The 12530-nt window shown below is 41.7% G+C and overlaps 1 protein-coding gene across 3 annotated transcripts in view; it reads left to right on the top strand.

Moving 5' to 3' along the window:
- The first annotated feature begins 250 nt into the window (after positions 1-250).
- Positions 251-12530, top strand: part of SDHAF4 (succinate dehydrogenase complex assembly factor 4) — a 32783-nt gene continuing 20503 nt past the window's right edge. Inside the window, exons 1-2 of one of the 3 annotated variants that reach the window (XM_070450216.1) lie at positions 5642-5799; positions 5954-6083. In XM_070450216.1, coding sequence (XP_070306317.1) covers positions 5746-5799; positions 5954-6083 — 184 coding nt within the window. In that variant the 5' untranslated portion in view covers positions 5642-5745. Of the gene's footprint in view, positions 401-5641; positions 5800-5921; positions 6084-12530 lie in introns of those variants that run through there. The other 2 variants (XM_070450218.1, XM_020897075.2) reach the window with 2 other exon arrangements.

Genomic DNA, 12530 nt, shown 5'->3' with positions numbered 1-12530 from the left:
GAAGGCATTCCCTCCGTTTGGGGGGATCCACCTTCAGACACAATTTGAGGTTTTCATCAACATGGGGTTAAGGGTAGTTTGGGTTGTTCTTCAAGAAAAGGCTGAGCTGTTCCACTTTTTCTTGCAGACCGTCCAGGGCCGGAGCGCGGATTTCCAGGGCCGCTCCGCACCCCAGAGAGGCCAGCTCCGCGCCAGAGAGAGCGCCGCCCTTCAGGCCCCGCCCCCGCCCCGCCCCCGGCAGCACGCAGCCCCGCCCCAGTCGCGGGGCGTGCCGGGACGACGCGACCCGCTAACACCTCAGGGCACGCCGTTGCGGACGCCGCGGGAGTGGATGCCATGGCTGCGTTAGGCCTCGCTTCTTTGCTGGGCCGCGTCCCGGCTACAGCGTGGAGAGCGGCAAGTAAGGCGCCCGGGCCCGGGGCCGAGGTCGCGGGCAGGGTCGCGAAGGCCCAAGCCCCGAGAGAAACGCGTCCGGCGGGGCGGCGGTGTGCTGCCGTCTCGGGGGCCTCCGGGGCCGCGGAGCCTCCCTGTTTAGCGGACTCGTGCGCTGGCGGGTCCTTCTCTCCCGGGCTCAGGTGGAACCCGAGCGGCACGGTCACAGGGCCCGCCGGCCGCCGCACTGGCCACCAAGGGGGGCGGAAGTTCCGGGTCCTGGAGGGCGCGCCGCGCGCTAGTGCGCGGGCACAGCGCGAATAAGCGGGCCCTGTGGCAGTGCACCCGTCGTTTACTAAGGGTATTTACGTCGGAAAGGATTTATGGCAGCTTGCAGTACAAAATATGGGAGAGCACTGAATTTTGGAAAAGTAGTCCAAGGCAAAAAAGTGTAATAAAAATTAAATGAAGCCAGGAGACTATTAAAGTATGCATGCTTTCAGTAAAAAACAGACTTTTTTTTTAAAGCCCTTTTTGTTGACAGTTTTTCTCGATATATGTTACAGCCTTAACCCACAGAATGTTCTAAGCATAGTTTTAATTTAGGACATCCTGGAGAAATTGAAAGTGGAAAACAGTTCCAGCCGGCATCCTAATGGGCCCAAGATGTTTGCTTTCATACATACATACATATATATATATATGTTTTTATTTATATATAGCTTGTTTTCATTTCTATCATCATTTCTCCCCAGACATACTGCTTTTTGTTTTTGTATTTTTTTCCGACTTTAAACTTTTTATTAGTGTATAGCGGATTAACAATGTTGTGGTAGTGTCAAGGGAGCAGGAAAGGGACCCAGTCACACATAAACATGTATCCATTCTCTCTCAAACCACCCCCTCCTGCCCTATCCAGGCTAGCACATAACATTAAGTACAGTTCGACTGGCTAAACAATGGGTCTTTGGTTATTCATTTTGAATATAGCAATGTGTACATGACCCAGACATGCCACTTGCTGATTGTAAAAATTGTAAATGGTCTGGAAATGAATAATATGGAAAGTAAAAGCCCCCTTGCTATGCAAACCTCAAAGTAATAACTGTATAAAATTTTGCTGTGGGTTTATTCAACATCCATTTTTCACTAAGGTTAAAAGCTTAACAAGTGTTTCATACCAAAAACTTATACAACATATATGAGTGAAGAAGCAAAGCCAACATTTATGAACCCATTCTCCAGTTTAAGAAATAGAATGTTTCCATTGCTGAGCTGTGTGCTGCTTCGTTTTGCAGTTGTGTAACTTTATAGAAATGACTTCATGCCTTTTGTATTTGTTTTACTTGATTTTTTCAACCAACATTGTTTTGAAATCCATCCATATTGTTATGTGATGTTGTAATTAGTAAATGGTGAGAGTGTATCATAACCTGTAGGGGGTTTCCCAAGTGGCTCTGTGGTAAAGAATCCGCCTGCCAAGCAGGAGACGTGGGTTCCATCCTTGGGTGGGGGAAATCCCCAGGAGAAGGAAATGGCAACCCACTCTAGTATTCTTGCCTGGGAGATCCCATGGACAGAGGAACCTGGCAGTCCCTGGGGTCACAAGAGAGTCGGACACAACTTAGCAATTAAAGACACACACATCATACTTTTTTCCTTTCCCCCTCTCAGTAGACATAGTGTAATTCGGGAAGCCCCAGGTTTGGCTGCTACACATCTGGTGTATATGTGGGTGCACTTGTACAAGAGGTTGAATTCCTGGACTATGTGGTAAAGATTTGTTCAGTTTTACAATGTGATGCCAAATCGTAAAGGCATTTTTCATTCCTACTGGCAATTTATACTTCTCCCAGCAGTATATCAGAGTTCCTCTTTCTCCAAATACTTGCCAACATCTGATAGCATCAGAAAATTTAATTTTTGTGTGTAGGGTGTTGAAATAGTATTTCATTATGATTTTGCATTTCTCTGGTTAGAGAAATGAAACATCTTTTCAAAAGTTTTTTTATTTTTCTGGTGAAATGTATCTTCATTTTCTTACTGGATTGTTTGTCTTGCTTATCTATATTCTTTACATATATTTGACCACTATGCCTTATTTTAAGTTGTGTATGTGTGGCAAATAGCTCTGTTTGAGGATGACAGAAATGACAAGTGGTTACTGAACTGCGAAGGCATCTTGAGACTGAAAAAGGGAGGCAGGGACGTTCATACAGTCAGTTTGTCACAGGGTGACTTACAGACTGGGGTCAGGCACACAGCCATCAGGAAGCATTAGCAGCTGTACTCCACACTGCCAAGGGGCCGCTGGGACAGTTTTATAGTTAACCTAGGGGATGAAGGTGTGTGGGCTTCCCCGGTAGCTCAGCTGGTAAAGAGCCCACCTGCAATGCAGGGGGCCCTGGTTCAGTTCGTGGGTTGGGAAGTTTCCCTGGAAAAGGGATAGGCTACCCACTTGAGTATTCCTGGGCCTCCCTGGTGGCTCAGAGAGGAAAGAATCTGCCCGCAATGCAGGAGACCTGGGTTTGATCTCTGGGTTGGGAAGATCCCCTGGAGAAGGGGATGGCAACCAACTCCAGTAGTCTTGCCTGGAGAATCCCATGGATGGAGGAGCCTGGTGGAATACAGTCCATGGGGTCAAAAAGAGCTGGACACGACTGAGTGACTTAACTAATTGGTCTCATGGCGGCTGGGAATATGTCAGCTAAGGTTTTCATCCTTGTTTAAGAGTACTGAACAATTTAGGGGTCACCTGATCCTAATGATTATTAAACAGTATCTATCAACTACTGAGCCCCTGACAATAGAGAGCGATTTACCCCATACAAGTCCTGGGTAGGGTCAGCAGAAAGACTGGAGGAACTATGTAGGCCCAAGATGTCACTTAAGACATCAGCCATACAAGCTAGGTTTGTGAGCTGTTTTTGTCACTCTTATGGTGTCTTTCTTAAAAAACTGTCTTCAGAGCTTCCCTGGTGGCTCATTGGTAAAGAATTCACCTGCTAGTGCAGGAGACATGGGTTCGATCCCTGGTCCAGGAAGATCCCAAATGCTGTAGAGCGGCTGAGCCTGTGCACCTCAGCTTTTGAGCCTGTGCCCGAGCCAGTGGACTCAACCACTGAGCCCGTGTGCCACAACTGTTGATGCCCATCCACCCCGTGCTCAGCAACAGGAGAAGGCTCTGCAGTGATGCGCCTCTGCGCTGCAACTGGAAAGTAGCCCCTACTCGCTGCGACTAGAGAAAAGCCCACAGAGCAAGAAGACCCAAAATAAAAATAAAGCCAAAAATAAAATTTAAAATAAAATTATCTTCAGCAGTAGACAGAATAAAATCATGTATCCGATTGTACAATTTCAGAGCTTCAAAGGAAAGGTATCTTTTGGTAAACAAATTTGTAATGTTATCTTCTTGTCTTAATCCTTTTGTTTATTACCGGTGCTTTGTAGTCTTCTGTAAGAAAGCCTTCCCAACCCTAAGGTCCTAAAGATATTCTCCTATATTTTCTCCTTAAAGGTCTATAGTTTGGCTTTTTTGTATTTAAGTCTTTATCCTACTAGGAATTTATTTTCATGCATGGCGTGAGGCAGGAAACTGATTTCACTTTTTTTCCATGTCAGCAACCAGTTGTCCCATGTCCGTATGTTGGACTTACCCCCACCCCCCGATGAAATGCAGCTATCTTACATATGCTTGGACACCTGGGTTTATTTCTTGGCTCTCTTTTCAGTTTCATTGATCTATTTGTCTCTTCTGTGATGTAATACCTATCTTAATACCTATCTTAATAACCATACTTTTGTAACAACTCTTTTTTTTTTTCCATTTATTTTTATTAGTTGGAGGCTAATTACTTTACAACATTGCAGTGGTTTTTGTCATACACTGAAATGAATTAGCCATGGATTTACATGTATTCCCCATCCCAGTCCCCCCTCCCACCTCCCTCTCCACCCGATCCCTCTGGGTCTTCCCAGTGCACCAGGCCCAAGCACTTGTCTCATGCATCCAACCTGGGCTGGTGATCTGTTTCACCCTATATGTTTCGATGCTGTTCTCTTGAAACATCCCACCCTCGCCTTCTCCCACAGAGTCCAAAAGTCTGTTCTATACATCTGAGTCTCTTTTTCTGTTTTGCATATAGGGTTATCATTGTAACAACTCTTAATATTTAGTAGGGTAAGTCCTTTCATGTTGTTTTTCAGAAGTGTCTTAGCTATTCTTGAATATATGCTTCCATATAAAATTATTTTTAAAAAGTTTCTGCTGGAATTTGGTTACAACTGCTCAGTATATTCTAAGATTATTATTTTCTAATTGCTGATTATGTATGGAAACACAGTTGACTTGTTTATTGATTTTGTATCTGGTAACCTGGGTAAATTACTTCATTAATTTCAATAATTTATTTGCAGATTTTGGTGGGGGTGGTGCTGGGTAGACACAAATATTGCCTGCAAATAATGAAAATCTATTTCTCCCTTTCCAGTGTTTATATCTTTTTTATTTTCTCTTGTTTTTCTGTTCTTGGTCAAGTTTTTCAGTACAGTGTTGACTAGAAGTGATGGTATGCATACTTGTTCATAATTATAAAGGGAATGTGTTCATATTTCATCATGCAGTATTAGCTGTAGATGTGCCCTTCATTAGGTTAATGGAGTTCCTTGCCATTGAAGGATTGGGGTTTTGTTTGTTTATGTAGTTATCTGTTTTTTTAAGACTGAAGAAATCCTGAAAAATTCATTTTTCTTCATCTTATTTTTAATTCATTTTTCTTGTTTAATACGGTGGGTTGGTGAATTACAGATTTTTCTAGTGCTGATTTACTCTTGGATTCCTAGAAAATATTCAGATATATCAGAATGGTTATGTTACCATAATATTGGGTGTGGTATGCTGATACTTTGTTTTAAAACTACCCCATAGTTTTCCTCTTTGTAATTTCCTTTTCTGGCTTTGAAATTAAAGTTATTCTAGCCTTTTACAAGGAATTTAAGAGTCTTTTCGTCCGTTTCTTTAAGATTGAAATAAGCCATTCCTTGAGTGTTTGTTACAATTTACATGCAAAACTGTCTAGACCTGCCCTTTGGTGTGAGGTAAGATTTTAAATTACTAGTTTAATTTCTGTAATGATTGTTGTGGTATTTATCAGATTTTCTCTTCTTAATTAAGTTTTGATGGATTTTTCTAGGAAATTGTTCACTTTGTATACTTTAACTATATATAGTCATAAAGTTCTAATTTTTGCTCTCTATATAGCTATGTGGGCTTCCCACATTTATATTATATTTAAGTCTTTATTCTACCAAGAATAAAGTCGCCTGCAGTGCAGGAGACTTCAGAGACTCAAGTTTGATTCCTGGGTTGGGAAGATGGAGAAGGGCATGGCAACCCACACCAGTATTCTTGCCTGGAATATCCAACAGGTAACACTGGAACCATGATAATTCTCTTATATATAAACAGCATAAGACTAGATTTTGGTGAATTTTTATTTTGAAGTCTGATAGTATATACCTTTTAACTGGAGAGCTCAATCTATTTGCAGACACTGTAAGTCACCTACACCTAAATCTTCAGGTTGTGAACTTTCAAAGATGGGAACATGTGTTCCGTCAACGTTGGGTGAGATTGAAATTGCAGCTTGCCCTGCATCTATTGCTGATGCTTCTTCAGCTCTACCGTCTTCCACCTCCTCTCTTTCCTCCAGGTAGTAACTCTTGCCTGTTCACTTGATGCCAGCCCTTGTATGGCAGTTGTTGAGCTGTCATACTGTATTTTTCAAGATACTGTACCATAAGATTAAAAATGTTTTCTTTATTTGTGTGTTAGTTTTTTATGTATTATTTTTGTGAGAAGTTTTATAAACTTATAGTACAGTACTATATAGCCCACTGTGATACTTGGGTGAAAAGTGAAAGTTGCTCAGTCATGCCCGACTCTTTGCAACCCACCCCATGGGCTATACAGTCCATGGAATTCTCCAGGCCAGAATACTGGAGTGGGTAGCCTTTCTCTTCTCCAGGGGATCTTCTTAACCCAGGGATTGAACCTAGGTCTCCTGCATTACAGGTGGATTCTTTACCAATTGAGCTACCTTTAACAGGGGAAGACTAACTGTTGTACTTACAAACAAGTAGGACTTAACAAACGCTCTTGGACTGGAACTTTGGTATGTAGGGGACTTACTGTATGTTGTGCTTAGTCACTCAGTCATGTAAATTGTGTCCAGCTCTTTGCAACCTCATGGGCTGTAGCCCACCAGGCTCCTCTGTCCATGGGGATTCGTCAGGCAAGAATACTGGAGTGGGTTGCCATGCCCTCCTCCAGATCTTCCCAACTCAGGGATTGAACCCAGGTCTCCCGCACTGTGGGTGGATTCTTTACCATCTGAGCCACCAGGGAGGCCCAGCAATGCTGGAGTGGCAGCCTAGCCCTTCTCCAGGGGATCTTTCTGACCCAGGAGTCGAACTGGAGGCTCCTGCATTGCAGGCGGATTCTTTACCAGCTGATCTCTGTTGGACTTATGAACAAGTAGGACTTACAAACACTCTCAGACTGGAACTGTTTTGTTTATCGGGGACTCCAGTTCAGTTCAGTTGCTCAGTCATGTCCGACTCTTTGCGACCCCATGAACCGCAGCACGCCAGGCCTCCCTGTCCATCACCAACTCGCGGAGTTTACTCAAACCTATGTCCATCGAGTCAGTAATGCTATCCAACTATCTCGTCCTCTGTCGTCCCCTTCTCCTGCCCCCAATCTCTCCCAGCATCAGGGTCTTTTCCAGTGAGTCAGGTCTTTGGATCAGGTGGCCAAAGTATTGGAGTTTCAGCTTCAGCATCAGTTCTTCCAACGAACACCCAGGACTGATCTCCTTTAGGATGGACTGATTGGATCTCCTTGCAGTCCAAGGGGCTCAAGAGTCTTCTCCAACACCACAGTTCAAAAGCATCAGTTCTTTGGCACTCAGCTTTCTTTGTAGTCCAACTCTCACATCCATACATGATCACTGGAAAAACCATAGCCTTGACTAGACAGACCTTTGTTGGCAAAGTAATGTCTCTGCTTTTTAATATGCTATCTAGGTTGGTAATAACTTTCCTTCCAAGGAGTAAGCATCTTTTAATTTCATGGCTGCAGTCACCATCTGCAGTGATTTTGGAGCCCAGAAAAATAAAGTCTGACACTGTTTCCACTGTTTCCCCCTCTATTTGCCATGAAGTGATGGGACTGGATTCCATGATCTTAGTTTTCTGAATGTTGAGCATTGAGCCAGCTTTTCCACTCTCCTCTTTGACTTTCATCAAGAGGCTCTTTAGTTCTTCTTCACTTTCTGCCATAAGGGTGGTGTCATCTGCATATCGGAGGTTATTGATATTTCTCCCAGCAGTCTTGATTCCAGCTTGTGTTTCTTCCAGCCCAGCATTTCTCATGATGTATTCTGCATATAAGTTAAATAAGCAGGGTGACAATACACAGCCTTGAGGTACTCCTTTTCCTATTTGGAACCAGTCTGTTGTTTCATGTCCAGTTCTAACTGTTGCTTCCTGACCTGCATACAGGTTTCTCAAGAGGCAGGTCAGGTGGTCTGCTGCCCATCTCTTTCAGAATTTTCCACAGTTCATTGTGATCCACACAGTCAAAGGCTTTGGCATAGTCAGTACTATATATTTACTGATAAAATTGACCTTATTTCTGCCATCTCATTTTTTGTACCTTCTATTTGTCATACTTTCAATTAAATGTTTTCTTCTTTCATTTTTTTCCTCTGTGATTTTGAAGATACGCATTGCTTTTTATTGGTTACTCTTGAAATCTGAATGCATGCTTGAGGAGGTTGAAGTTAATTAATATCTTCATGTTCCTCCTAAACAGTACAAAGCTTAGAAATGCTTTGAATTCATTCACCCTCCTACTCTGTTGTTCAGCCTTTTGGGGTTGTGTGTGTGTGAGTGTATGTTTTCTTGTGTATATGTTAGGGTGGAATTGTGTAGTAACACAAATCAACATATTACATTTTTATATAGTCAATGTTTAAAACTTCTGTTTTTCTCTTTTAATCTCACACTTTACTTTTTGATTCAATTTCTTACAGTACATTGTTTAGAAGTTCCTTTTGGTGATAGTCTTGTGATAAAGTTTCTCAGTGCTTTTTTTTTTAAACATGTATTTTATTTTTAATCTGAAAATATGGTTTATTTCTCTCGTTCTTGCAAAGTAGTTTCAATAAATGTATCATTGTCTCACAGCTGTCTCTCTTCTGGCTTTCTTTATAGCTGTTGGGAGGTCCTCTGTCTAATGTTTGTTCCTTCATTAGTAATCTCTGCTTTACCTAGTTACTTTTTAGATCTTCCTAAAAGAGAAGAAGAATGTTGGCTTCTTCATTGTACTTTGTGTCTAGATGTGTTTTCCTTATTTTTTTTTTTTTACTTGCAGCTGTGTTTCCTACATCTGAAGATTCCTGTCTGTTGGATGTATCCTGGTCTTTTCATTATCTCCTTCTGGAACTATGATTAAACAAACATTTGTTAGCCCTCATTTTATCCTCCAAATATTTTAACATTGCTTTTATTATTTTTATTTCCTTGTTGCTATGCTTTTTTCTGTATAATTTCTTCAGAACTTTATTCTGGGCCACAAACTCTTTTCAGCTGTATCTATTCTGCTATTTAGGCCTTTTATTGAGCTTTAAATTTAAATTTGTGGGTTTTGGGGGTGTTTGTTTGTTTTTGGGTTTTGTTTTTTTTAAATATTGGCCTAGTGAATTTTCACAGTCTCTTACTCATTTTTCTCTTTGGCTCCATTTTTATTTCCTTAAACATATTAGTTATTTTAACTTTTATTTAAGTGGACAGATCTTTATGGTCCTAGCTCCGTTGTTTGTTGATATTGCATATAATGCCTTGTTTCCTTGAGTGTTTTATTGGTATTCCCTCCTTGAGACTTCTATAAGACGTGAGTTGAAAAACTATTTGTCCTCAGAGGATTTGCTTCTCCCGTGTGTCTGAAAGCACTTCAGCCTCAGACTAATCCACGATGTAGAAAGATGCTCCCCTGAGAGTCTTTTGAACCTTGCACATAGTGTGTAATCTGACATAGACACAGATATGATCAACCAGTGCTTTAAAATATCAAGAGGGCCTTCCTTTTTAACATCTTTACACAGAACAAAGGTGTTCATTAACTAGAGTTTGTCTTCTAATCCCTTGCCCTTTGGACCAGCAATAGGAGCATCACCTTGGAACTTGTTAAAATGCATAATCTTAGGTCATACCAAATCTACTAAGAATCTGCATTTTAGTAAGATCTTCCCCAGGTAGTTATATGCACTATGCATGTTTAAAACTCTTTCAAATCACTGTCTTTTGTCAGTGCATGAGCCTTCCTGGGTTCTGGCCTCTAGTAGGCTTTTTGTTTTGCTTGGGTTCAAAAGACTGTGCTCTCCCAGCTGTCCTGAGACCTCCATACAATAAACTCTAGAGGAGAAAGACACAGGTTATATACCAGCTTAACTGTTTATCTTACAGGAATGCTTTGATACTCTTATCATTGTTTCCTTTCTTAACATTTCTTTCTCTGAGTTAGAAATGTTTTGTGTGTGTATATATATGTATTTTAATTTTTTACCTTTTTGGATTATTTTGGCTATACGGTTTGGGCATCTCTATCAAATTGCTAGAACAGAAGTTTTGAAAAGGTATTCTTTAGTGACAGTTTATTCTTTTTCCTTTGCTTTTATTAGTTTGCTTAGAAAGTCATCTTCTTGCCTGTAATGTTCTTATAGACACAATTGTAAATAGGCTTTGGATAAGGCCAAAGCATCCCTTGAAAAAGAAAATGTGAGCTTTATGGTGAATGTCCTCATTTCTGTAAAGGAGCCCAGTGTCCTGTCTAATCATGTACTGTGCAGAAATAAGGGAAATATTTTGCAAAAGTAGGAAGTCAAGAAACACCTGGAGTGACAGGCAAATTTGGCCTTGGAGTATGGAATGAAGCAGGGCAAAAGCTAGTAGAGTTCTGCCAAGAGAACACACTGGTCATAGCAAACACCCTCTTCCAACAACACAAGAGAAGACTCTACACATGGACATCACCAGATGGTAAACACCGAAATCAGATTGATTATATTCTTTGCAGTCAAAGATGGAGAAGCTCTATACAGTCAGCAAAAACAAGAGTGGGAGCTGACTGTGGCTCACATCATGAACTCCTTATTGCCAAATTCAGACTTAAACTGAAGAAGGTAGGGATAACCACTAGACCATTCAGGCATTACCTAAATTAAATCCTTTATATGACTATACAGTAGAAGTGAGAAATAGATTTAAGGGACTAGATCTAATAGACAGAGAGCCTATTGAACTATGGACAGAAGTTAGTGACATTGTACAGGAGACAGGGATCAAGACCATCCCCATGGAAAAGAAATGCAAAAAGGCAAAATGGTTGTCTGATGAGGCCTTATAAATAGCTGTGAAACAAAGAGAAGCGAAAAGCAAAGGAGAAAAGCAAAGATATTCCCATTTAAATGCAGAGTTCCAAAGAATAGCCAGGAGAGATAAGAAAGCCTTCCTCAGTGATCAATGCAAAGAAATAGAGGAAAACAATAGAATGGGAAAGACTAGAGATCTCTTCAAGAAAATGAGAGATACCAAGGGAACATTTCACGCAAAGATGGGCTCAATAAAGGACAGAAATAGTATGGACCTGACAGAAACAGAAGATATTAAGAAGAGGTGGCAAGAATTCACAAAAGAACTGTACAAAAAAGATCTTCACGACCCAGATAATGGTGTGATCACACAATGGTGTGATCACTCATCTAGAGCCAGACATCCTGGAACGTGAAGTCAAGTGGGCCTTAGAAAGCATCACTACAAAGAAAGCTAGTGGAGGTGATGTAATTCCAGTTGAGCTATTTCAAATCCTGAAAGATGATGCTGTGAAAGTGCTGCACTCAATATGCCAGCAAATTTGGAAAACTCAGCAGTGGCCACAGGACTGGAAAAGGTCAGTTTTCATTCCAATCCCTAAGAAAGGCAATCCCAAAGAATGCTCAAACTCCCGTACAATTGCACTCATCTCACATGTTAGTAAAGTAGTGCTCAAAATTCTCCAAGCCAGGCTTCAGCAATATGTGAACCGTGAACTTCCAGATGTTCAAGCTGGCTTTAGAAAGGGGTTATTTGTTTATTGTTGAAGAGTTTGACATTTCTTATAGACAGCATATTAAAAAGCAGAGACATTATTTTGTCGACAAAGTTTCCGCTAGTCAAAGCTATGGTTTTTCCAGTAGTCACGTATGGATCTGAGAGTTGGACTGTGAAGAAAGCTGAGCACCGAAAAATTGATGCTTTTGAACTGTGGTGTTGGAGAAGACTCTCGAGAGTCCCTTGGACTGCAAGGAGATCCAGCCAGTCCATCCTAAAGGAGATCAGTCCTGGGTGTTCATTGGAGGGACTGATGCTGAAGCTGAAACTCCAGTACTTTGGCCTCCTCATGCGAAGAGTTGACTTGTTGGAAAAGACCCTGATGCTGGGAGGGATTGGGGGCAGGAGGAGAAGGGGACGACAGAGGATGAGCTGGCTGGATGGCATCACTGACTCAATGGGCATGAGTTTGAGCAGACTCCAGGAGTTTGTGATGGACAGGGAGGCCTGGCATGCTGCAATTCATGGGGTCGCAAAGAGTCGGACACGACTGAGTGACTGAACTGAACTGAACTGAACTGAGTATTTTGCACGTTATTCCTAACCCAGCCCACTGGCCACAACTTGGACATGTGGCTGCTTGGCTGCACAGAAGGCTGGGATATGTGATCCCTAAGTGAGTGGCCTGTTGCTCAGCTTGATCACAGACGGTGGGAGTGGGTGTTCTCGAACTCAGTGGAAAGGGGGATGCAGCTTGGCTGCTGGACGCACTGAGCAGTCTTTACCACATCTGCCCAGTGTCCCTTTTCCAGGAAATGATCATGTTCATACTAAACAGAGTTATTATAGATTGCAGTTATATAAATAAGTTGACATTTTTTCCAGCTCCTAACACAGTGCCTGGCACATTGGCACCTAATGCATAATATTACTTTTATTATTTATTGTCATATATCTGCATCATTTAAGAAGCAAAATTTTAGCTTCAGGTTTTGTTTTTATGTTAT

The sequence above is a fragment of the Odocoileus virginianus genome, chromosome 19, assembly GCF_023699985.2.
Source record: "Odocoileus virginianus isolate 20LAN1187 ecotype Illinois chromosome 19, Ovbor_1.2, whole genome shotgun sequence".
In the NCBI taxonomy this organism is placed as follows: Eukaryota; Metazoa; Chordata; class Mammalia; order Artiodactyla; family Cervidae; genus Odocoileus; species Odocoileus virginianus.
Note: the sequence above shows the minus strand (reverse complement) of the source record. Positions and strands in the feature narration are given on the sequence as shown.